The sequence below is a fragment of the Harpia harpyja genome, chromosome 4 (genome assembly GCF_026419915.1).
Source record: "Harpia harpyja isolate bHarHar1 chromosome 4, bHarHar1 primary haplotype, whole genome shotgun sequence".
NCBI lineage: Eukaryota > Metazoa > Chordata > Aves > Accipitriformes > Accipitridae > Harpia > Harpia harpyja.
In genome coordinates, this window is record NC_068943.1 from 71,450,348 (window position 1) to 71,474,688 (window position 24,341).

The window sequence follows — 24,341 nt, forward strand, 5'->3', positions numbered from 1 at the left end:
TAAACCTCTTTCTGAAAAATAACAATTACGATTTACAGGCATAAACATAATATGAGTTAGGAATGTTGGGGGTTTTGGGCAAAACCCAAAAAGTCAGAAGGATCACGAGGCCCTGGTTTCACGTTCTGTATTCGTACTGAAAGTCAAGATCAAGCAAGCTTTTGCCCTTCTCCTCCGTGGGAGGTTTCCGTCCTCCCTGAGCTCACCTTAGGAGACCTGTCTTACAGTTTGATGGGTGTACCACCCCAGCCAAACTCCCCACCTGATGCTGTCCCCAGCGTGGGATGCTGCAGGGAAGTCACGTTTGTCGCTTTTATTTCAAATCCCATTTCTAGGAGCTGGTCTGTTCTGCTTCCACCTAAAAGCTGCACCGTGACAATTCCAAAATGCATTTCTCAGATAAATGGGAACCATTTCAACTGTTTTCCAGGAATGCATAAAGTTATCACGACTTGACTCAATGCTTTCTGCTTACACAAAAAGTGCATAATTCTCTGGTTTTTTTCAGGCCTGTCCAGTCCATATCTTTTCAGGATGAGGAGACTAAACTGCTCCTGAGGCCACTCCTGGTCCATATAGCCAATGCCTCATTCAGGGCAGGAATCTCTCCTTCCCTCTTCAGGTACCAGTCTCCCTCTTCAGACACCAGTCTAAACTACGACTGAATGTACCCTGCATACATCGGATCTAATAGATACTGTCCTCTTTCAAATTTCCTATGCCAAAGTGAGTTTGTAAAGAAGTTAGCCAAGTGGAAGTTGATTGACTCAAAGTCAATACTTTGCACCAAGCACAATCTGGATTTGGGACCGTGGAAACACTTCAGGGTAGTGACAGATAATAGCTGCTGGTCAGACATACATTCTCTTCTCCTGACAAACGCTTGCCACGTTTTTATGAAATACTGCTGTCTTGCCCGAGAGGAGCATCGGAAGTCCACGGCACAGCACCAGCTTGGCTGGCACTGCTCCTGGGGAGATGGGCCACGTGCTGGCCCAGGGGGGTAGTGGGAAGACCCAGCCCCGGAGCCAGCCCCAAGCTTTGGAGTGCTCCTGTGAGTTTTGGGGACAGCAAGTTCTCACTGAACAGCAGCCCAAGCACGTTATTCTGCAGTATTTGATTGCCTGGGAAAATCTGTCTTATGCTGGTGGATGGTCAGGCCATGTGTCCAAAGCTTGATGTTTCTTCCTCGCTGTGCTCTCCCTGGCGCAGACGCAGCTTGGAAAGAACACAAGCTGGGTTGCATTGTAGCTCAAGCCTATGGCTGACACACAGTACAGACGTACCCAGTGAAGCTGAGTGCTTTCATGTCCTGACTTTCCTTGCATGTGTCACTGTGTCTGCCTTGACTAAAACACAGTTTTTATTTTGCAAGTGTTTCACTTTGTTAAGCAAAGATTATTCCAGAAAGTGCATTAGCAGTACCAGTTAACACAAATATGTTGAGGCCTTCCATCAGGGAACATAATAAAAGTAATTGGCACTTACATAGCACTTTACATTTTCAAAGGGCAGTAAAGCCATTAAGTATTATTAAATGTATTTTATAGACAGAACACAGGGAGGTTAAGTGCCCCATCCAGGAGGAAGCAGGATTAGGATGGAGATGTGGCAGGCTCTCAGCACACTCTCTAGTCCTTTCAGCCACAAAAGTCTTTGGGGTGGAGAAGTCTCCTTGAACTCAAGTGCAAGCTCTCTTTCTTGCAAATCAGTAAAAAGGTAAAAAAAAAAACAAAACAGAAGCAACTGAACTTTTCTCAAAGAGAAAGAGGAGAGAAAGACTTACCAAGTTAGAGTTGGGGGGGGAAATTGTTTAGAGCGTGAGCAGAAAACCTGGATGCAGGGAACTAAGCAAGCATTAGTTCTTAATTGGTTTTAAAACACTCACTAATCTAGGTAAGGTAACTGCCTATATAAAAAAATCCCAGGCCTAAGCTTGCTTTCCCCTCTAAACAAGCAGTTTTGAAAGTTATTAAAATAACAACAAATCTTACTACTGATAATAATTACAACAACAACAACAACAACAACCACCGTATAAGATTATTGCTAGTGAAGTCTACCTGCCAGTTAGCTAGTGAAAGTTTATCATACTGTATAAAGCAAGAAAGGAGACATATGTATATTTTCTGTACAAAAAGCAAGCACTTCAAATGACCAACAAAAAGCGATATTCATTATTACACGCCAAATTCCTGCAGCACTATATAGCAGTTATTTAAAGCATGTTAATTATCACTCATCCCTGGACTGTGATCCAGACGTCTGAGACTCAGGCTGAGCTTTGACAACAGTAAGATGCTACTTGATGGTTGTTTTACCACTGAGAGCTCTGCTATTTCTCAGGGAGTTGAGGCTTGCAAATAAAATGCACAGGACATTGTCTGCATACTGAGAATGGACAACGGCAGCCCTTCCCAGTGATTTTAAGTGCAGGAACAGACCATCAGCTGCATGTGAAGGCTTTTGTTTTGAAGGGTGTCATCTGAATCTTTCCCTGCACAGGTGAGGAAGGATACTATGCAAAATTTATTAGCTGCTGACTAAACTACACAGTATGAAGTAATACATCTTTTCTTTATTGTCTCTGCAACAGTTAATTACATTACGTGATATTTATACCAGTACTCAGGCCAAGTAGGTTTGAGGGTTTTTTTTTTAATTTGTCATTTTTGTAAGAGGTCAGTGCTACGCAAAATGTTTTCCATCAAAAGCAGATCCAGCTAAAATCATTCATGGTACTGATTATGCATTCTTGCCAGACTTTTACGAACTCAAAAGTCACACTCATTAATACAAGCTGTCCTCTCCACCTCATTCTTCCCCCTCGTCCCCCTCCCCGCCCCACCAGGGCTGCTACTCTTCTGGTCTGTTCTGCTGGTATAAGTGTTCAGCCAACTGATGAAATAACCCGGCAAGAAGGAGGAGCGTGAAAGCTGAGCGACAGGCAGCTAGGGAGCACCAACCACCTCGGGTGGTTTACGTATTGTGTAAACCTGTCCCGAGACTTGAGGTCATGTCCAGCATGGCTTGGGGTTTTTTTGTATGTTCAGCTGCATCCAAGAGAGCATGAGGTTTCTCAGCATTTGTTTGACCTCCTCACTAAAGTTCCAGGCTGTGCTCCAGTCACAACCCAAATCGTGTGTAAATAAGTGATGGTTTTGTGGCTGTCAAGAAAAATCACTTGAGGCAAAAGGTCTCTTTAAGCAATCATTCTTAAAGCAATCTCTTTAAGCAATCACAGTTTTTAAGCAGGAGGAGGAGGAGGAGGAAGTAGACTGAAGTAGAGTCTGTCACAGCTTTTTAAACTACCCCAGCATGCCTCTGCGAGGTTTCAAGTGATCACTTCAATACACACTTACCAGGGGAGAATTTTAAAACCAAAGATCAACCTGTGAGACTTCCCAGTTGTTTTCCTCTTTTACAGAGTGCACCTACATGCTTTTACTACATCCTTTCACTAATTTCATAAGCACTTGAGTTGGCAAAGGCACTTTGGATTGGGAAGTACTTTAGCAGAATGAGCGAGAGCAGCAAGGCGGGCGGTGTTCCGTGCGGGACTCTGCAGCCCCGCTCCCGGCTGGCTCGGGCAGCATCACATGCCCGACGTCCGCTGTGGCCCCGGGAGACGGACCTTGCTAGAGGAAAAGGGCTCTGAAAAACCTCAGAGTGAACAAAGGCAACGCAGATATGTTGCACAGTCTAACAGCCATAGGGGTGGCAAGTGAACAAAACTTGGTTAAAGTGAGCCTGGAGACCTACTCTACCACAGGCAGCACACTTCTACATCTCTGCACCTCATTTTTGCCACAAATAGAGTATAAAAATATCTCCATTGTTCCATTTTTCATCTTTTTTGTTCCATTAAGTATGAGAGCTACACGAAAGACCTGAAGGTCATCATAACACAAACAAGAACATTTTGGAAAAGAGATAAAATTACCTTTGCAAGGTAACACAATGATCAGCTTCAGCCACACTTCTAAACTAACGTTATTTTTTTATTGAAGAGATTAGAAGCTGAAATTAATGATTATTAACCCTATTCTTTCTGAATGTCCCTAAAATCCTGGTTTTATACTTTTGATTATTTTCAATAATTTTGTTTAAGTCTTTAAGAATTAAAGTTTCAGCATTTCAATTTATACCTCCACCCATGCCTGGAAGCTTGAGAAATGTCCCTTTTGAATGTAACACTTTTTTTGACTGCAATGACTTTCACGGGATTAACTTGGGAGGGCTACCCTCTACCCTTCTTCATTCATAAAATCCAGTGAACAAAGCACTAGGCTTTCTGCTTCACCATCCATGCCATCCCAGGATCTACCATACTCACCACTGAACCAATTAACATTCATTGCAGCAGCATCTGGAACTAGCAGAAAGGAGGATTATTTTGCAACCCAAGGAAAAGAGGGAAAAACTGTCAAGTCTGTAGTGAACAGGAAGATTAAAACTGCTTCAAGACTACAAATAGAAATTGCTCAGAACATAATGTGCTGTACCCAAGAAATGAAGCATAACCTCAGAGTTCATGGTCTGGTCATTCTTTACAGTCATTAGGAAATAAAACTAGTTTGACTAAGGCACCTGCATCCATTTTATTTCTTCAGATTGTTCACTTTTGGATAAGTCTTATTTTTGTCTATTGCACCTGTGTGTGTGAGTAACGGAAACTGTGTATCTACATGTATTGTTTCATGTTCATTACATTGGCTGGTGGCTACACCAAAACAGAAACACAAGCATATATAAATAAGGCTCAAATGTTTATTTTCCCTCCTATTCTTTTCACCCCTACATGACTGGTTTTGAACAGAACCCAATCTCTGAAAAATTATCCAAGAAATTGTAATGACACATCAAAGAGAAGAAAGACAGCAAAATTAATTGCAGCAATTTCCTTTAACCACTACAACAAGAAGAGCATTTTAGCAGCTGTGTGGGAGTGTCATCATATGACAGAGCAAAGGAATACATTACAGGGAAAGCAAGACACTGGAATGCAGCTGGCCATTTATATTCATTTTCTTGTCCGGGGAAACCTAGTGAGTTAGCAAACAGCATGTTTCCAGAAAACACATCATTCACTTAAGCCCCTTTTCTTGCACACTCTCCTTCAATGGGTAACAGATCCAAGGCACATTTCAGCACTGCCAAGCCTCAGGTAACCTTGGGAAACTGTTGCATGTTCCATGGACCAGGCTCGGGTGTGCATACAAAACATGAGTGTTGCACCTGGAGAACGACCACCTTGTACTCAAGCTCCTATACTGCTCCCTGAGACATATGCTGAAGCTGGAGCTTGTTGGAAGCATCTGACAGAGCATTTTACATTGGAAAGTGCCAGGTTGATGAGTTTAAAACACCCTGGAGAACACATCAGATTTCACAAAATGAAAATAAACAAATAAAACCATGCTGGCTTCTATCAGGGAGAACAGAGTGTCCCTCTCGGCTACCTCATCTTAGTTTTCAGCACTCCACCTGCCGCCTATTCCTACTCAGCATTGTGAAAGGTACCGAAACTTCTAGGAAATCTAGGACCCTTTTTTCCAAAATTGTCTTCACTTCATTTAAAACAGGTGACTAAAATACTTGAAGTCTTAATGGACTCTATTCTTTCATATTGAATGAAAAGTTTCATTTCACCTGAAAAAGCAAAAATGTCAAAAAATGTCATTTTGTATTAAGTGAAAATGATTCTTTTTTATTGTTTGGATCTGCCACAAAACAAAGAAATTAATTATTCACACAACTCTGATAGAGACATCTGGAAAAGCTTTGGAACAGTGTACAAGCTCATCCAAAGTAAGTGAACCTATAAACCCTATTTGTCATCCTTTGTCAGGACTGGAAAGTTGCATGGAATTCTGTTACATTAAAAAAATCACAGCAATATCTTCTAATAAATACAACAGCAGAAATTAAAGATTAGAAGAAAAATGTGTAATTTAAAATTCAGCAAGTTCCACTGGAATTATAATTTGATATTTTCGTCAAATGGGTAAAGAAATAGTAGTTTTCATCTTTCTCATTTAGAGAGAAAATTTGATTAGTTTGTTTTTCTTTTTTCTTTTACCTGCATACAGAACATGAGTTTGACAGAACTCCTCCTGGATAAGAATAAAACCTTTAGCTTGGATCAGGAAATAGAGCCACTTCACACAGTTCAGACAGACTAGGAGACCGTTTTATGAATAGCATCACCATACTGACCCTCAAGGCACAATTTGGTTCATATATAGAGGACTTTTTCAGGCTGAAGGCTCCTATCCTCAGAGGCAGAACAACTGTGTTTGCTGTAGGAGCCCTGAGGCAACAAAGATCATTTGATTGCTACCTAAATGATGTTGCCCACATTTGATGATATCCAGAAGGTTCTTGGGTTCTTGTTATATACTTCTACAGCTCATATATGTTTATAAGCATCTACAAACACACTTAAGTAAGGTCCTACCCTTATAAACATCAAGTGTTATCAATCTGCTCAGAGACTTGGAAGCCGAGAGACACAGTGCCAAGCTGGCAGCTTATTAGGAAGGGGGAAACCAGCTCATTGGCATTGTACTGAACTACTTCTGACATCCCATTACTGAATTTTTTCAGAGCAGTTTCTGACAGGCTAATACCTCTGTCTCCCACCTTCTTGAAATCAGCACTTAAAAGTTACTCCACAACATTACTTGTAAATAAAATATCTCCTAGGAAAGCTGGTAACAATTATTCACTGTCAGCTGAAGAAGAGCAGATCTGAATTAATCAGACTGCAGTGATGGAGTTTTACCAAAATCTCTCAGAATCCCAACTACTGATAAAGAAGGTACAAAAAGACTCATCTGGAGTTTAAAGAAAAGAGCACACTGACTGAACAGTCTGCTGAAATAAGACAGTAAGGGAAATGTATTTATGTTGCCTGGCGGTGTCTCATTCAAATGTCAGGATCTTTCTCGAACACTTGATTAGAAGTGGCCACATTAAAAAAAAAAAAAAAAAAAAAGCATAGAGTGGAACAAGGTACAAAAACAAAGAAGAAAAAGAGCTGAGAAACATAACTGATTTCAAATAAACTACATATTTTAACATACTACATTATTTCAGACTTAGTTATAATTAATTTTTCCTTAGACATACTTAGTGGTATCAAAGATCATTTTTCAGGATAGCTTTGTGTAACACCTAGATAAAGTAGCATATAAAACTTCTGCAAGATATAAGCCACATTTTTGGGAAGAAAGGCATAAAGGTGAGGCATAAAACAGGAGCATAACGAGCATAATATTAAAAAAAAAAGCTGATTTAATTCCTATTTATACCTGTAGGCCAAGAATCTTCAAATTAGGGTTTTTTTGTTTCACAACAGGGATATTTAGCATGCTTCACAGCTTTCCCATGCAGCAGATAAAGTCCTGAGATAGGAATTTAGGGATGGATACACTGTGGCACATTATAGGAGAGTTAAACAAAACTAACACAGGGAGGCAGTGGCACATCCAGGAGCAAAATTAGTGTTTCCCACTGGTAAAGCAACATTCTTCCCAAAAGGCCCAATGTAAAAGAACATAACTCTATGTGTATACTTGGGGGGGGGGGGGGAGTGCATTTGGTATTCATATCAGAGTCAATGATTCTCCATAATTGTGTTTATATGAATACCAAGCGGGGAAAAAAAAAAATGAAGTCACAAGTAGCATTGATAAATATGCTAGGTTGTCGTGGGCAGCTCTTCTCTGTCAGCTGAGAACCTGCCTACGTACACTGCTTTTAAAATGTGTGACACATTAACCAATTAATACCAATGGTTAATTCTACCGTCACTGAATAAAATATACTAGAGCTTTCCTTTTCCACAGACCTTGCAAAATCCCACCCTGCAGAAGAAGAATAAAAATCAACTGCTGATTCCAAAACTTCTGCCACATGCTTCGGGTCACTACTACCTGTACAGTGCAAACTTAGCCCAAAGAACTTCCAGAAGAATTTGCTGCCTTCCTGGAAGACAAAGACAGGAGAACAACTTCCGAAAAATATGCACTGGAAAGGGCAACCAACCACAAGGTAACTCAGCAAAAAGAAAGCCCCGGGGTTCATCTATCTTCCAGATAGCGCGGGTAAGTGAACAACCAGTCTTTGCCTTCTGGGAAATAAAGTTTCTTGTACCCCAAGGATGGATGCAAACTGAAGACCTTCTATGAACTAGGATGCATCTTGGGTGAGGGGGAAATTACCATGCTTCCCCTTCCCTTTGGCTCTCCAGCACCTCACAGCTCTAGCAGAGCATTACAGAATATATGACAGATCAAGCAGAAATATGCAAAGTAGAAGCTATACATCTACTTCAGCAAACAGGATAAAGGCTGTAAATGGTGCCAGTAACCAGAAGATTCTTGCCCTTTGTACAGGAGAGATGGGAAAAGACCTCTGTGTTGAAGTGGAAATAAAGAGAAATTAAATTTGAAAAAGGCTTGAGTTAGAGCTGTATGTTACTATTCTCAGTATAGATACAGAAACATTTCTTTCCAGCACGCTTATATTAATACTTGCTTGTTCATTCCCAGTATACTATCACCTTCCCATTACAACTGGCTCAATTATTTTGCGGTGAACTGGACTGGGGAACTCACACAAGTTATAGGCAACCCAAACCACACAGACAAAAGGTTTATTTTTAACCCAGATCAATCCTGCTAATTGCACAGCTGCCCCAACGCAGTGGGAAGCACAAAGGTAGGAACCACTCTAGCTGGCGCTGCAACTGGAAGAAATACTGGAAGAAACAATCCCACAAAGTACGTCCTACAAATGTGAAACTCATAAGAAATACTACCTTTGTAGCAATCAAAGGAGATTTCTCAAATAAGTCAGACAAGCAATACTACTATATTCATTTATATTAGTATGGCAATATTACAATTTTAGCTTTATGCTGGTCAGTTGTTTCTAATACAATGAACATACCCAGTTGGAGACTGTTCAATGTTTTAGTAAACACTTGGCTCACTTGCCAGCAGCCTGTATAGCCACTCCTTTATTTGCAGCCATGTTTTCTGAGGGTCAGCAGCTGTTGCAGAAGATGCTTCATTATTAGGCTATTGATAAGATTTAATATTCTCTGGAAAATTGCTAATTAACCTAGTATGCCACATTGCCTATCTTTGTGAATCAAGTAAAATGAGATGCTTTGAATTTTAATTTTCTCAATCACCTCAAACACCCCAGAATGTAATTTGACAGGGAACACAACACATTTTGCCTAGAGTCTAAGTGAGATTTCGAACGGTACTTTTCCCCTTGTCTGTGTATTAGCCTTGATTCTGCATCTCATGACTTCCTACTGGATTAACTGAAAAAACTCCAAACCAAAAATCTCAAGCTGCAGAGACAAAAATCACTGACATTTCTGCCAACGTGCATTTTCTTTTTCTGAGGTCAGCCTACTCACAAGGAATACCAGATACCTGGGAGAATCGCTGGGTACCCCCGACATCCTGAGCAGTGCCCCTCTCAGGTGCTGAAAGGGAGCAGGACACTGAGTCAAAGACAAGATCTTGATTCCTTCCTCCTGTTTCCAGGACTCTTCAAGAGGCTTAAGAAGCTTTAGGTCTAGACCCAGAGGCTAACGGCAGCGATAAATAATTCATCTCCATCTCCCTGCTGAGGACTGTGGTGGACAGCTATGTTTCTTAGAAGGAACAAAACTTTCCATAAGGAAGAGGGAAGGCAATATTTTCTTATGGGCACTTTTAGCTGAGAACAGACTCCCAGAGGAACAAGGCAATCGCAGATTTCTCATTCCCTGTTCCACTGTGGGATATGCTTTAACTTGCTTTCACTAGCTTAAATTCGCAGCAGTCCATAACTAGCACGCAGACAAAACAACATACTCTTTACACACATAGTTCATTTCCTGGAGCGATAATAAAAGAAAATAAATGAGTTGCATAACAGATGTGTCATATAATGCACCATTGCAGCATACAGACAGGGTAAGAGCCTATCCAGAAGAAGTCTGTAATAAATCTTTCCTAATTATTTCTATATATCTTAAAAACTCCTATTTATCCAATGTGAGATTTTAGTGAATGACTCACTTGAACAGAAAACTAATACAGATGATATTAAAATAACCTCTAAACTGGAATTACAGCTGATTGTGCTCAGAGATGTAGTACTGGAGAGAAACTAAAAGAATTAGGCTGAAGTTATTAAACATCAAGTAAAAAGGGCCAATTTATGTGAATTATGTGAACAGGGAACAATGGATATGTGTGCATGCACATACATATCGCATCAGTGCTTTCCAACAATCGCATATTCTTTTCGTAAATTATTTTAAGAAATAAATAAATCAGGAAGGATCATTACTTACTGTTTACTTAGAGTGGAAATTAACAAGCGTTTCTTGGAAAGCTCCGAGGTTCAGCATAGCTGAAGACTCTAAGATAGATATATTCATCCAAGAGTGTAAATTACTTATCAGCTAAAGAAAAATAGCAGGAAATGTTTTTATAAAAGGAACATTTCTTTTAGAAATGAAATATTACAGTTTAAGTATTTAATTTCCTTAAGTTTTGGCTAAAAATACAAAAATTATTACCATAGATGCTCATTTTTGCCTCTCTGTTTGCCAAGGCCAATAGAATTTCATCTTCAAACATTTATTATCAAATTAACTTGCATGTTTCTGAATGCCCAATGAACTCCAATATGTAAGTAGTTCTTCTTAAAAGAATGTTAGCTCCTTCTTACCTGTTGGGTGTTATTTCTCATCTGCCAGTATATGACAAACAGGTAAACAAGATTACTTACAGGAAGTCAATTTTGGGTACTGCAGATATTTGTTCTTTGAGACAGCTTGTTGGGAAGTCCCAAAATTCAAAATTTTGGAATTCAAATATTTCTTAAACTGCAAGGTTCTGAACAGTCAGCCTTGCAATAGCACTTTGGGTCTTGATTTTAAAGCCACTGTGTACATAAGGAAGTTTACATATGTGGAGTAGTTTCATGATCTTAATAAACGTATTTGGATATGTGCATACTTGTAGAAACAGAGATTTACAGGCTAAGTTTCTCTTCAGATTTAAATTTAAATTACAGCACATAATCCGTTCAGGGATATTTAGATGGAGAGGTGTATTTGGCATTCACCACTCTAACGAAGGCTGGTTTTAAAAAAATGACCTAGAGTAGAACACAATTATTGTGCTGAGCTAATAAATAGACAGCTTTGAATGCCTGTAGTGTTTTTCAAACTATTCACTTCCACAAACAAAGAAGGGAACTAAGACATCTCTAAGAAAACAAATATTATAGCATTTTAAAAGAAATACTGGGGTTCCAACCATTATTGATTTATTGGACAAATGTTATGAAGAATGTTGTTAGCTGTATTTCCTTTTTTCTAAATATATGAAGCACACATTATCTGGAAAAAAAGAAGTGAATTTTCACAGCATGTTACACACATTCACCTCCATCTTAACAGAAACTCATTTACTTAAAAGAAAGGCCACAGACATTTTTTTGGTCCTGCGCACAGAGAACAACTACAGTTATGCAACATAAGTAAAAGACAGTCACTTTCATTCTATATTTGTTTATAAACTCGTATCTTATTACAGCTTTCCTAAACTCAAGGAGGCTAGAAGGTTGGATAACATGCTTGATTCAATAGCTTTTGGCAGTCACTTCTCTACGCAAAGTAATTACATCTGTGAATGAGAGAACAATATAGCACTCTCTATGAATTACTCTAACAGTGGATTTTTGTAATATTAGAAAGTATAACTGACATTTATCATGCTTTTGAATGAAATATCACCTCACATATGAAGTAGAGCTTTTAATTGTGGCCACAGAATATTACTAAAAGGGATACAAGCAGATGCACTCGCATAACAGCATCAGCACCTGACTTATTCTTCAGAATCTCTTTCTTCTTCCGGACAAAGAAATAAAATCTGTAAAACTACAGAATTAGCTTTTGGAGTTTGTAAAAAAATCTAGTAAAAGTAAACAAAAAAATTATGAAATATTGCAAGATATGTGTTAGAAAACCTTCAAGGATATACTTCTGAGCTCACTGAAACATTCTTTAAAGATTCGAAGTGGTTCTCAAACTACTTTTCCTTTCCTAATCCTGTTTCCCTCGACTGAAAATTTGTGCAAATGAAGTGACCCAGTTTTAATATATTCTTGTAATCGCCACTGCCAGGAAACTCCTGGGGAAAGAGTGGGGCGTGAAGCTCAAAGACTATGGCTTGGAAGAGGAAACGGGACAGGGATAGTTAGTAGACAACATCCCAAGGCTCTTTCTGTGGCAGTGGGAACAGACAACAGCCAGACACTTCCGCTTCAAAGAGCCCCTGAACAAATTACTGTCCTCCAGCAGGAGCCCTAGGAATGAGTAAGAAGCCCAGGACCGAGCTGCTGAGCTGTTGGCTCATCTGACTGATTCCCAGTATCTTCTTCCTCTGGTCATCTTGCATGTTCTCTCTACATTTCCTCCCAGTTGGAGTCTCCTTGATGCTGGTCAGCTTGCTGACCCTAGTCCTGATGCATTTGTCTCCACTTCTATATCCCTAACTCTAGGGACTCCCTAGGGTTTGAAAACCATTGTATTAGGATACCTCTTAATTTTCCAGTATCACAGTTGTTATTCAGACCCTGATCCTTTTTTCTCCTGCTATCATTTTCTTCCAGTCTTCAACTAGTGAAAGCACTGCCTGCATCTTTGTTCCCATAGATACCTGCAGCCAAGGTTTATGTTCCTTTCCAAGCACTTCTGCTGAACTGGTCTTTCTTGGCTTTGGCTTTTCCCTTTCTGACACAAGCTCCCGGTGTGCATAACTCTGTCAGATGTCTCCCTGTCCTTTAGAATCAATGTCTTCCTCTCAGTCTCTCACTGGCAAACCATTGTGTCACATGGTCTCATCCTTTTCTCTCATTTAAATTTCTCTACAGGAGGAAATACACCTCACTGTGCTTCAAAAGCACAAAAAGACAATCCTATAGATAATAAAAATAAAAGCTACTTGCAAGAGTGGGTTTGTCTCATACAGCATCCAGAAGCTCGGGAGGAGGACGGAAAGGGGAGTTTGTTTGGTTTTATGCAATGTAGACATGAAAGACTAAAGATGTTTCCCAGACTAAGAAAACACAAGAATGGAAAGCTTTTATTTCATATTCAATGATTTTAATTCTGCTGCCCTGCATAATCATGCTATTGCATGATACCTCAGTCTGATGTTCAAATTCAAACGGTAAGTGATTACCTTATTTCACTATAAGGATTGATTCTTACCTCTTACGTTCATGGTAATGAATTGAAACTTCACAAAAATTAAATTAGCAAAAAGCAGCCACAAAGTAAGATCCAGATGCTTGTTATAATTTCTTTTTTGCTTACAGACCTATTTGCTTCCTCTTTTTTTCCCCTATGAAGTCAGGGGAGCAGTTAGAGTATCACTTCAACAGATTAAACAGATGAGCAGAGGCGTCATTTTTTTAATAACATTTTACAAATCTCCACAGCAAGCCCATTAGTCGAAGGAGAAGAGACTATAAAGCAGATATTTTGGAAGGTTTATTAAAAATTATTATAGGAATTGCAAGCCATTCATTTTTTTAAGCTAAATGGAAATTATTGCCAGGAGGATCACTACACTTAGAAGCTCTGTAAGCTGTCCTGCACCTAAAGGGTTATTAACACACACCACTCTTGTATAGGACTTCTTTCCTTCCACTGCAAGCTGACTTTTTTTTCTTTTTTCCAAGGTTTGGTGTCACTGAAGTGCAGTGTAAAATTGTGGCTATTGTTGGCCTCTTTACACACTGTTCCTAATTTAACAAACAGAGCAGTTTAGAAGGTCAAATAGGAAAACAATATCTTAAGAAAACAGCAACTTCTGTGGCTTTGAAATAAAAAAATCTGTGCCAAAATGTTTATCTCCTCGGTTCATGAAGCCATAAAATAAGTACAGCACCGTGAATCATCTCAGAACTTCAAAGCTTGTATGCCCAGCGTACCATTTTAGGGTTATTAAGTTGTACAGCTACTGTACTGTACTGGTAGTAAATAGTTATACAAGATTGTAGCAGCAGTGCCAAAGATTTCACCCTTGCAACAAAATTTCCTTAAAGCTACACACTTTACCATGAGCTCACTGTATGAGCTTGTAATGTCTCTTACCATCTCAAGAGCTTCTGCACAAAAAAATTATTGACGATTATATTGAAAATACCAGCTTCCTTTAGAGAATACAGTACTCCAAATATAGATATTAAATGATATACACAGTAAGTAAATAATGAAATACAATAAGTTAATTCCTTTGACTTATCAGCATTTCTGTAGAAAAGCAAACAATGGTTTTGCTCAATGCATCTAAGACCATGATGAAAATTCACTAAACTAAATGCCTTGTTCTATGAGACTGAAGGTGGTACTATATCCCCAAGATATAATGTAAACCAAGAAGAAATGAGAAAGTCATATCTTTCAGGAATACGTGATTCAGAAATGAGCAGAACATTTATTCATCTATGCTGATACCTTGCCTACATGTGATTTTTAGTGATTTGTGCCAATTAAACGGTAAAAGGCTCAACTTACATGTGTATGTAAAGTCTAGCCCATGACAATCTGTTTGCACCTGCCTTATGTGCAGCTGCTTGCTATTCCAGCTGGCTGGGGTAATCAGAAGGCACCACTGGTGCCTTACAGGGGCCATATGGGAGGACTTAAGCCAAAATCCCCATTAGGCCATGTAAAGAACAAGTCCTGTGGGGCATCCTGAATTTTTTGTATATGTCATAGGACACTGTACAAGATTTTTGTTCATGTAATCTGGCAGACCCATTTGTATCAGTGGCCAACGTTTCAAAGAAAAATTAAAACAAACTTTTATGCACTTGGCATATTATGAATTGCATTGTCATGGGAGAACTTTGTTATTACCTCAGCTAACAATCATGCTATCCTTAAATATTGAAGATCATTCTTTAAGGTCATGCGCAAGAACTTGTTACAAGTTCTCTTTTCCCCAGCAATTTGTTAACACCACCAAGATTGCAGAGTCAATTTAAGCAAGTTTGAACTAATGCTGAACAAGTTGCAGTAAAAGATTTAGACCAGTTCTCACTGTCCCAATCAGGGCATGTTTGCAAAGATATTCACCTCATTTTGGACATTGTCCTCAGCATGTCTTTATAACAGATCTCTGCCTACATTATACTACACAGTCCATCATAAAGTAATTTTCATTACTCCTTTTTGTCACATAAATTCACTTCTATCCAGTACACCTTCTAATTAGCAGTTTCTTCTTCCACGCCCATCTATTTACATCATCAGAAAGACTGGCTGACCAAACCAATGTCTTTACTAGTTGCTTTGACACATTCCCTCTTCTTTAAAGCCTACACAGCAAAATAAACTCCAAACATGTCTCTGAAACTCCTTACACTTATTTGTAAGCTGTATATTCATTGCATTTCTGCTCTGTTAATATCAATTTCTTCCTTCCTCAACAAATATGCTTTCAACCCAACCACTTGTATTGACTTTGCTCCTTGCTTTCCATCAACTAAGTGCCTGCATGTAGCTAAAAGAACTTGTGCAATGCTTCCAAGGCTTGAGAAGTATGCACAGGAGAGGCTGTTTCCTGCAACTGTTTTTTTCTACTGGTAAAAAGCACACTGGCTTTTTAGAAAAAGATGGTTTTTACCCTTGATTCCGAAGCCTGAAACCTTAGTAAATTAGCTGAGAAAATAACTGAGTGGAATCCCACAATGCTGTTGCACAAAATACTTCACCTAACAGAAAAAAGTTATTCAGTTCTTCTGTTTATGCATAAAGCATATGAAAATCCTCTCTAATTAAGCGGTATTGCATAATTCCTAGTAATAATGGAGTATTCAAAGGCAACATACTGTGGAGGTGAAAATACGACTTACATTGCCAGACACGTTTCTCTTAATGTACATTTATTGCTAGTACATTCCAGCAGAAGGAAACTTAGGCACACAGTCCAAGCAAAGGCCCTATCTTTGGAGTGATCAGTACTTTAAGATTTAATGTCAGCAACTAAGAACACTCAAACCTTTTCTAGGGACCAAACGAGAGATCCAAAAAAAAAAACAACCCAAAAAACGATTTAAGCACCTAGCTCCAAAATTCCTACTCTCAGAGGACCCAATTTGAGGTAGATAAAAAATTGGGCCTGAATTCCTTTAAATCAGCTTTCTCAAATACTTTAATTTCTGCTTTAGATCATGCATACCCTCCTCCAAGCCACAACACCAAGAACCAGCTAGGTGTCCAGCACTTTCAGAATCCCCATACTATTCATATTCTCTCTCTCCTGCTTTAGGACTTCCCTTTGGTATGATTGTTTGTACAGTGCCTAAGAGAACAAACTCTGACTGGCAAGGGATTTGGTTTTTTTTTTAACCAAAGCTCACCAGTTTTAAATCAAACCTCACCTGTTAGAGTATTTATTAATGCATATACATAGAGTCATTTGGCTTAGTTTCTCCTTAGGAGCTATTTTGGCATTTGACAGGCACATTTATTTAAATGTAAAATACATTGGATATACATAAATAGTTGATAACCTTATACACTTGATTTTCCAATTTCAGAAGCTTGCTTAGGAAATAAAAGATATATTTGGTAAACCAGGCAGGTTTTTTATCTTTACCAGCTGTAATCATCTTGTGACAAGTTTTAGAGAGATTTATGAATAAAAAACAGATCTGAGTTCCCTAACAGTGTTGCTTTGTGTTTAAACACATTTTCATTAATTACATTAACTATCAAAATCAAATGTCATAGAAGACAAATGTTTCCAGTTGGACAACATAATGAATTTAAAATGTGGTATATTCATGTTGAAGGCAAATTAATGGATTTTAACAGATTTAGACTAATTATACCTCTAAAATCAGTAGAAAAGTCATTTGAATCTAGCTGTTTTGATAGTGAGTAGTTTTAACACTGTGGACATATGTTCATTTTTCAAAAGCATTTTGTAAAGGCATGATCCAAAGCATACCTAAATTAACAGGAGAACCCACCCTTGACTTGAACAGACTGTGGATCAGGCCTTAACCACTGTGAGTTTGTCAAGAATAAAATTCTCAGGTGATTTCTTATAAGATACGATGAGAAATGAAACACACACACATTCTCATTGATCATAGCTCGAGCCCACAAAGTGACATGTGAAAAGTAGTAAAAAGGGAACCCATGAGGGCTGGAAAAGACTCAGATTTTATGGGTTATTGATTTACCAGGAAGAGTCTTGCCAAGTTTAAATGAAGGAAAACAGAAAAATGGCATAACCTGGGTGTAATGCTTTTGAGGTAATGCACTATGTGAGAGAGAGCTGTGGCAGTGTTCTCTAACATCCCTTCATAAAGCAGCTACATAACTTTAATGAAATAAATGACTACAGTAAAAATTTAAGAGATCAGAATCCCAGTGAATCATAAACTATAAATTACCGTGTATGCTGGTATTTTTCAAAGCTTAAAGTACAGCATGTGCAATAAATTTTGAATAAATATTCAAATGTTAACTTATGAAAAGTAGTCTTGTAGAACTTTAATTACAAAACTACTCTCTCATTTCATTGATATAAATTAATTAAACAACATGAATGAATGTGTAACACATATTCACCAAAAATGTTACATACTTGCCACAATTCTGTAATTCCCTTCCAGAAAAGAGGGGTCATAGTTCAGCAACCATGATGCACCAAAATGATAAAAATGTCTAGTTGCAGTAGGAAAAAAATTCTGTACAAAAATTACTATTCTGGCTCTATTTTCAGACCCAAAGATCTGTAATTTATGGTCAAAAAGATAAACTGGCAATTAAATAAATAACACTAATACTTATAGGCTCAGTAGTGATGCTGAATTTATGGCTTACATTACAGACATGAGAGCAACCCTTTTTTCAAAAGGGATCTACATAATTAACATAACTTGATTAGATAAATTGATTCGGTTTGGCTTTGAGCAATCTATTTTTACCTTTAATTTTGCTGGGGTTTATCTGGAAAAAAGGATTTACAATCAAAAAACTGTCCAACATTCTATAAAGTGGGGAAATATCTTTTCCTGAATAAATCTTTTGAAGAAAGTCACTTACATTGCGCTATAGTTTTTTATCAATATAAAATTTGTGATTTTGTATGTGTTTATACTTAAGTGAACAATTTGCATGAAATTAGAATATGTAGTGTGAAAACTGGTATGTCTTTTTTCTATTGGTTTGTCATGTAGAGGCTTTTATAGTCCACTGGGGCTTTTTTTGCTTACCTGGAACTCTCTTTGCCCAGTTGATCATGTGCACTAATTCTCTGTCTGCAAGGTTGGTCAACAGGGTCATCATAGAGGCTTCGCTGAATGGTCTATTTGGGTCATATTCAGAATAAACTATGGGTGGCTCAGCTTCCAGCAAGGCACTGACCATCTGTTCTGCTGTCAGGGACAGGGCTGGACTGTTCTTCTTGTTATGTTTGACGACCAGTGGACTTGTCCAAAGGGTGGGAGCTCGCAGATCTGTAGAAGAAGCCTCCCCGTTCCTGGAATCCTGCTCCTCTCTTTGACGTTTTTGTTTCATCATTCGCCCACCTCTGCGGTCTTTCCGGATTCCTAGAGGCACACAAGAACATAATGAACTCCTTTCCTTGAACATACGTATTACATACACATAGCTTCAGCCAATCAGCAGCTGCTGTTGATAGATCCAGGTAGCATTAACTCTTGATTTATTTTCTGAAGACTTCTTTCTATATATGGAATCTTATGTCAGTAGTTGGAGAGCAAAACTATTTTTGAAAGTATAGTGTCAGGAATAGTGCACTCCTTCCTAAAATTCAGATCATTTGGGCTTACACAGGACTCTAGACTAGTGACACTGTATAGCTGCCTTAGCCCCACAAAAGGAAGTCAGTAATTTGGAATAAATAAATATTTCTTTACAGCACAAACTTCAACGCATGTCCCAACCTGTAGCAGACTATTATTCAATGAAAGATCAATAACTTAATGATTTGGTTGGGCCACATGGATCACAGAAGTAGCTTTCAAAAACTGTCCAAGAAAGTTTTGCTCAAGTTCACCAATTGTTTTAACTAAACATCATCCTATTACTGAGCCTGTGATCTTCATAATTACATAAAAACCATCCAAACAAATTCCCATTGTAAGATGAGCTTACACAGCAATAAAGAATGCTGTATAAGTCAATAAACAGAAGTAAGAAAAGGAAAGATAATTGCAACCTCAGAATCTAATGTAGGAGACCTACTGTCAAAAGGCTGTAATAACTGCAACAGAAACTGTCTTTGTCATTACTGCACATTTCTGCAATGTGCTTAGCACTGTATGACCCTGAACCTCGGGATATTATCAAGTCAGCCATACCAATTAGAACAACAACATGAGACCTTAAAGAGGAACAAAATCTCCCTTTGTGAAAGGTTACAAGAAAAATATAATGATGACACCCACGTGGACTCCAGCCATAAAGGGAAGATTAAGTCTGGCTCTGAGTGGAGGAGGCACAGGCATTCTGAGGCTGAGTTAAAAACTTAAATCAATCATCAAATGGGGGTGAGGGACAAGCAAGTAGTAAGGAAAGCACACAAGGAATTGAGCTATGAGGGGAAGGCAGCTTATGATGGGGCTTGTTCTGGAGTTCTCATGCAATATGGAAAAGCAGCACTAGTCCCAGTTTGAAAATCAAAAGAAGAAGAAGTAGCTATAGAAAAGAAGGAGGCAACCTATTCAAGAAACAGAGAAAACAATTTAAAAAAAAAAACAAAAACACAACAGGTTTGAGAACTGCTGGCACTTGCAAGTGATCAATACAGGTCTTTCTGATGCATGGGGGAATGGGAAACACAATCTTTGCTCAGCTTTTTCCACAGCACAAAAATTTAAACCCTTAGGTTCCCAGTCTTTGTTAGCAACATCTTCATCTTACATCCCATATTCCTTCACATAAATGTTGGATCATATCAGCAGGTGTCCTTTCCCAATCTCAAAGGAACAGAGAGGATCCTTAGATCTCTTTGCCTCTTTCTTAGACTATGGTGATATTTTCACTGAACTAGTACTTGAAGATTAAGCACTTTACATCCAATTCATTCAAAATCTAGTAGGCTTCCTGAATCTCTTCTATTAATCTTTCCAGATAAAGCAAGTTCAATAAATCTTTCATCACTCTTACTACTTAATCTCTCTACATTTTCCCATTCGTTAAACTAGTTGCAAGCCAAAAATCTCAAGTGCATTGCTGCTCCCATTTTTCATTCAGCAATACCAATTTTTCCTACCACTAAACTGTTTCTATTTAGGACAGGAGTATTTACTTAGGAGAGGAGGGGGAGATTCCTGCTATTAAGAAAAAGACTTATTTTGGCAAAACGTCATTCTGGAGTTATTCTCATTGGTAGCTTACTTCATTGCAGTACTCAATAGTATGCATGCTCTATCTGTAACAGATTTGTTTTATGCTTTATATCAATGTAATGCTTTTTAATTAAAATTGCCCTGTGAAACATGCAGACATAATCATGTGAACAAAACTACACGGTTCATACACACTAAAGCATTTGTTAAAGTCCTCACATCCCAAATTCTACAGCTGCTCATCTAGCAATTTTCTTTTGAAGAGTGAGTTAAAAGTATACTTGGGGCCTGTATTGTTCAACATACTCATAAATAGATGGACTCAGAACTGACATAATTCAGAAAAAAGATCCTGGGGTTAGAATAATACTATAAAAACATCAGATAAGTTAGTTTAGAAAGTAAATAGAAGGCTAGAAATTACTAGGAGAGGAAGGGAGGACAGAGCGACTTCATAAATCACAGATTTTATTAACTCATGAGGCACACTACAATGAATACTGTGTGCAGTTCTGTTCTTCCCATTTTAAAAAGAGATATAAAAGACATTAAAAAGGAATAAGAGAAAGACAAGATAATCCGAAGTGTGAAACAAGTTTGGTGCAAGAAACAGTTAAATTGACTACGTCTGCTTGGCCTGCACGCCAGATACAAGACTACAAAAATAGGAGTAGCAAGAAGATGAATAAGTACGAACAGTGACACCTCTAATACAAGACGGTATCAAACAAAACTACCCCGTGCAAGTTTCAGAATAGACAAGAAGATGTTCTCTTTCACATCATGCAGAAACAAAGCTGAAAGTGTGAATACATTAGAAGTTAGTATATGTTAGAAAGCTGTAGGTCAAATTTGATGGAGAAAAGAATCCATTAAGGGTTAATAAACACACATATGGCACCTTTGGCTTAAGTCTGCATAGCATAGATTACTGGGCGATCAAAGAGGATTTTTTTGGTTTTGCTTTTTTATTTATTCCAGGCTTGCTTTAAGTAAAACAAGGATGTGATGAGAATTTGACATAACAGAGAGAAGGTGGCAAATGTAACCACATTTAGCTGCTTACAAATCAACTAGATTCTAAATAAGAGCACTAGTTTTCTTTTTAACTTGTCTGCAAGCTTCCCACTGGCTTTACTTCACCTTGAAAAAAACGTGGTGCATTGAGCAAAGTTGAACATAACCAGTTTGGAGGACATGCCCCACACAAATTTATTTTTACATTTTTATTTTGGGATTTAAAAAAATCAGTTAACCAACCAACCAAGAATGGTAAGCCTACACTGGATTTCGTAGAGACCAGATCTGAAAAAAAGTCAGTAAGAGTATGCATTCCTTCTGCATCACATCAGCGGCTTTTATGATCACAGACAGCAAGGTCTTTGACTCTGTACAAGCATCATGCTCATCAGAGATTTATAGAAATTACTACTAACTCTTCACCTAACCCCTAGATGGACAAGCAACATAGTGATTTTATTATTCATTTTCTTGGACCAAATAAGAGTTAGTATCTCTCTGAAAAATGCAAGTGCCTCCAAATCTCCTTCAGCTTAATCAAATTTTATCTCTGTTAAAAAGAGATAATAGTGATGCAGTCACTAATTCCAAAAAAACACAACTCTATCAAGATACAATTTCATTGCCAAAAGTGCAATGATCCTGTAAGTTTTTTTAAAATATATGAATGCATTAATTTTGATTCCACAGTTCAGCCAATAAAGGAACCTGAATTGCCAAATGTTAAGAAAAACAATATTCTACCAAAAATGGAAGTACTATGTATCTTACAAAAGCTCTAAAACAATTTCCACTTGAGTTTTAAAGCTACAAGAGCCAAGATTTTCAAAGGCAGTTTTATAAATCTTTATATGTAAATTCAGTCATTTTAGATGCAGAAGCAGGTTTCAAAACTGCTGAGTAATTATATACTCCAGTCAGTAGAATGTGATCATCAATAAAATTGCATATGGACTGTGGAGGCAATGTTAACCAAATGAAATACTTCACTAGTGTTTTCTAACGTGTGATTAAAACAAAACAAAAAATAAATTCCAGGTTATTAAAAAAAAATCCTAAATTAGGAATGTAGTGGATGAACATTGAATCTCAGCCATCCAACAGCCAGCTTCTTCCTACCTATTGCTAAGAACAAAATACCTTTATATCTTCAGTATTATATAAAATACTCAAGAATATTTAGAGGAAGAAGAGGAGGAGAACAAGTAGTATAAAATTTGTTTTGCTCTGTGTTGGCCATAGAATTATGCATTTTAAGTTTAAAGATATATGTACAAATTCAAATTCTATTCTACTTAAATATATTTCCTATGAACTCCTTTGTATAATATTCTTCAACTTCTTTATTATTAGAAATTTTGTAGGAATATTTGTCAAGTAAAGAATGCTTATTATTTGCAATAAATAGGAACAGATTTGATAAAACCCAATAAACTTTTCTTGGCACTAAGGCTGAAAAAACCCTGGTTATTTGATAAAAGTGAAACAGCCAAGATATTTTTATGTCCTTCTTATTGTTCAGTATTCTGGAAATCCTAAACAGAACAGCTATTGCTTTTTGTCTTGTTTGCAACACCCACCAGCTATCTGGAATACTTATTGTGCCATTTTCATTAACATGATACAAAAAATGCAAAAGACCTTCCTCCTCTCTTTCCCCCACATGCACAGCATTCACTCTGCTTGTTCACATGAGGCGTGGATATTAATATGGAAACTGCATCTGCCTGTCATTGTAAAGTCTATGCACTTGCAGCCTATTTATTAACCCATCTCTTCATGTTCCATTTCAGTTTTGCTGGAGTTCTGAACCGCTTTCCAATAGCTGCAAGCAAAAACTACAATAAAGTTATTTTCTACAAAGAGTATCTTTCTTTGAAGGTTAAAACTCTCAGGTCAATTGTATGTTTAAACTTATCTTGTTTACCTGAAAATGCAGAAAAAAAAACCCATTCCCCAATATTTCTGGAATGAAACCTACCCCAAAAGTCTTCAGAGGTCTAGTCCTCTAACTGCATTTTAGTATACAGATTTTCAGCAAATCATTTTTTGACTATCTGTATTAGTGGTCACCAATCATTGAGAAGGCTCCAGGCGCTTTACCTGTGGAGCCCAGTCTCACAAACACAAAGTCTCCTTGAGCTGCGATCTTCTGGGTCACCTCAGAAAGGGTGAGACATCAGCCCTGAGGAATGTCCACAACCTAAAATCTTTGGACTTTCTTTAGTTTCTGTTTCAAATACATCTCTCTGCTTCACCTTGCAAACAATCTGCAAAATTGGTTACTAGTATCATGATACATATTTAACAGTGGCAACAGAAATGAAGTTTTGCAATTTTCTGGAGGGCAAAGGATACTAATAAGATCATACGATAAGGTGGTTCAGTGTAGGTCATACCAATAATTTCTGTATTTTCTAACATTTGAGAATTTCACTTTGCAACTTTAATCAACCATTAATATACTTAAGTAATATACATTATGACTGTACATATCACACGCAGAGATTTATTTTCCATCAATTTAATTGTAGCTGTCATTACATGACACACACGTCACCTGACAACACTGTTCTAGTTTGGGACAGGACATACCTATTTTATTGTATAGAAAAATGTAAGTAGGCAGAATGCAATTACACAAATTGTGAATTTAAGCAGGAACAATATCTCTTGTCTTGCGATAAGTGATATGGTTGTTGCAGCTGCGGTGTTTTTCTCAGAATATCCTCTTCAGTAAAACTGGCTTAGTCCAATGCTGTTTATCTTAGAAGAACACTACAGCAATGTGAAACTAAGATAATTTAAAATCACTACCTTCTTTCAAGAAATCTAGAAATTCATTATCATTTTGTAGCTGGACCACAAAAATATATTCACTTCTGAAG

The 24,341-nt window shown here is 37.8% G+C and overlaps 1 protein-coding gene across 1 annotated transcript in view; it reads right to left on the reverse strand.

The window, feature by feature from the left end:
* The window catches only part of ESR1 (estrogen receptor 1), a 152,804-nt gene that overhangs the window by 40,195 nt on the left and 88,268 nt on the right, over positions 1-24,341 (reverse strand). The window contains 1 exon segment of the mRNA XM_052784716.1: positions 18,334-18,669. Within this exon segment, the coding sequence (XP_052640676.1) occupies positions 18,334-18,669 (336 nt within the window).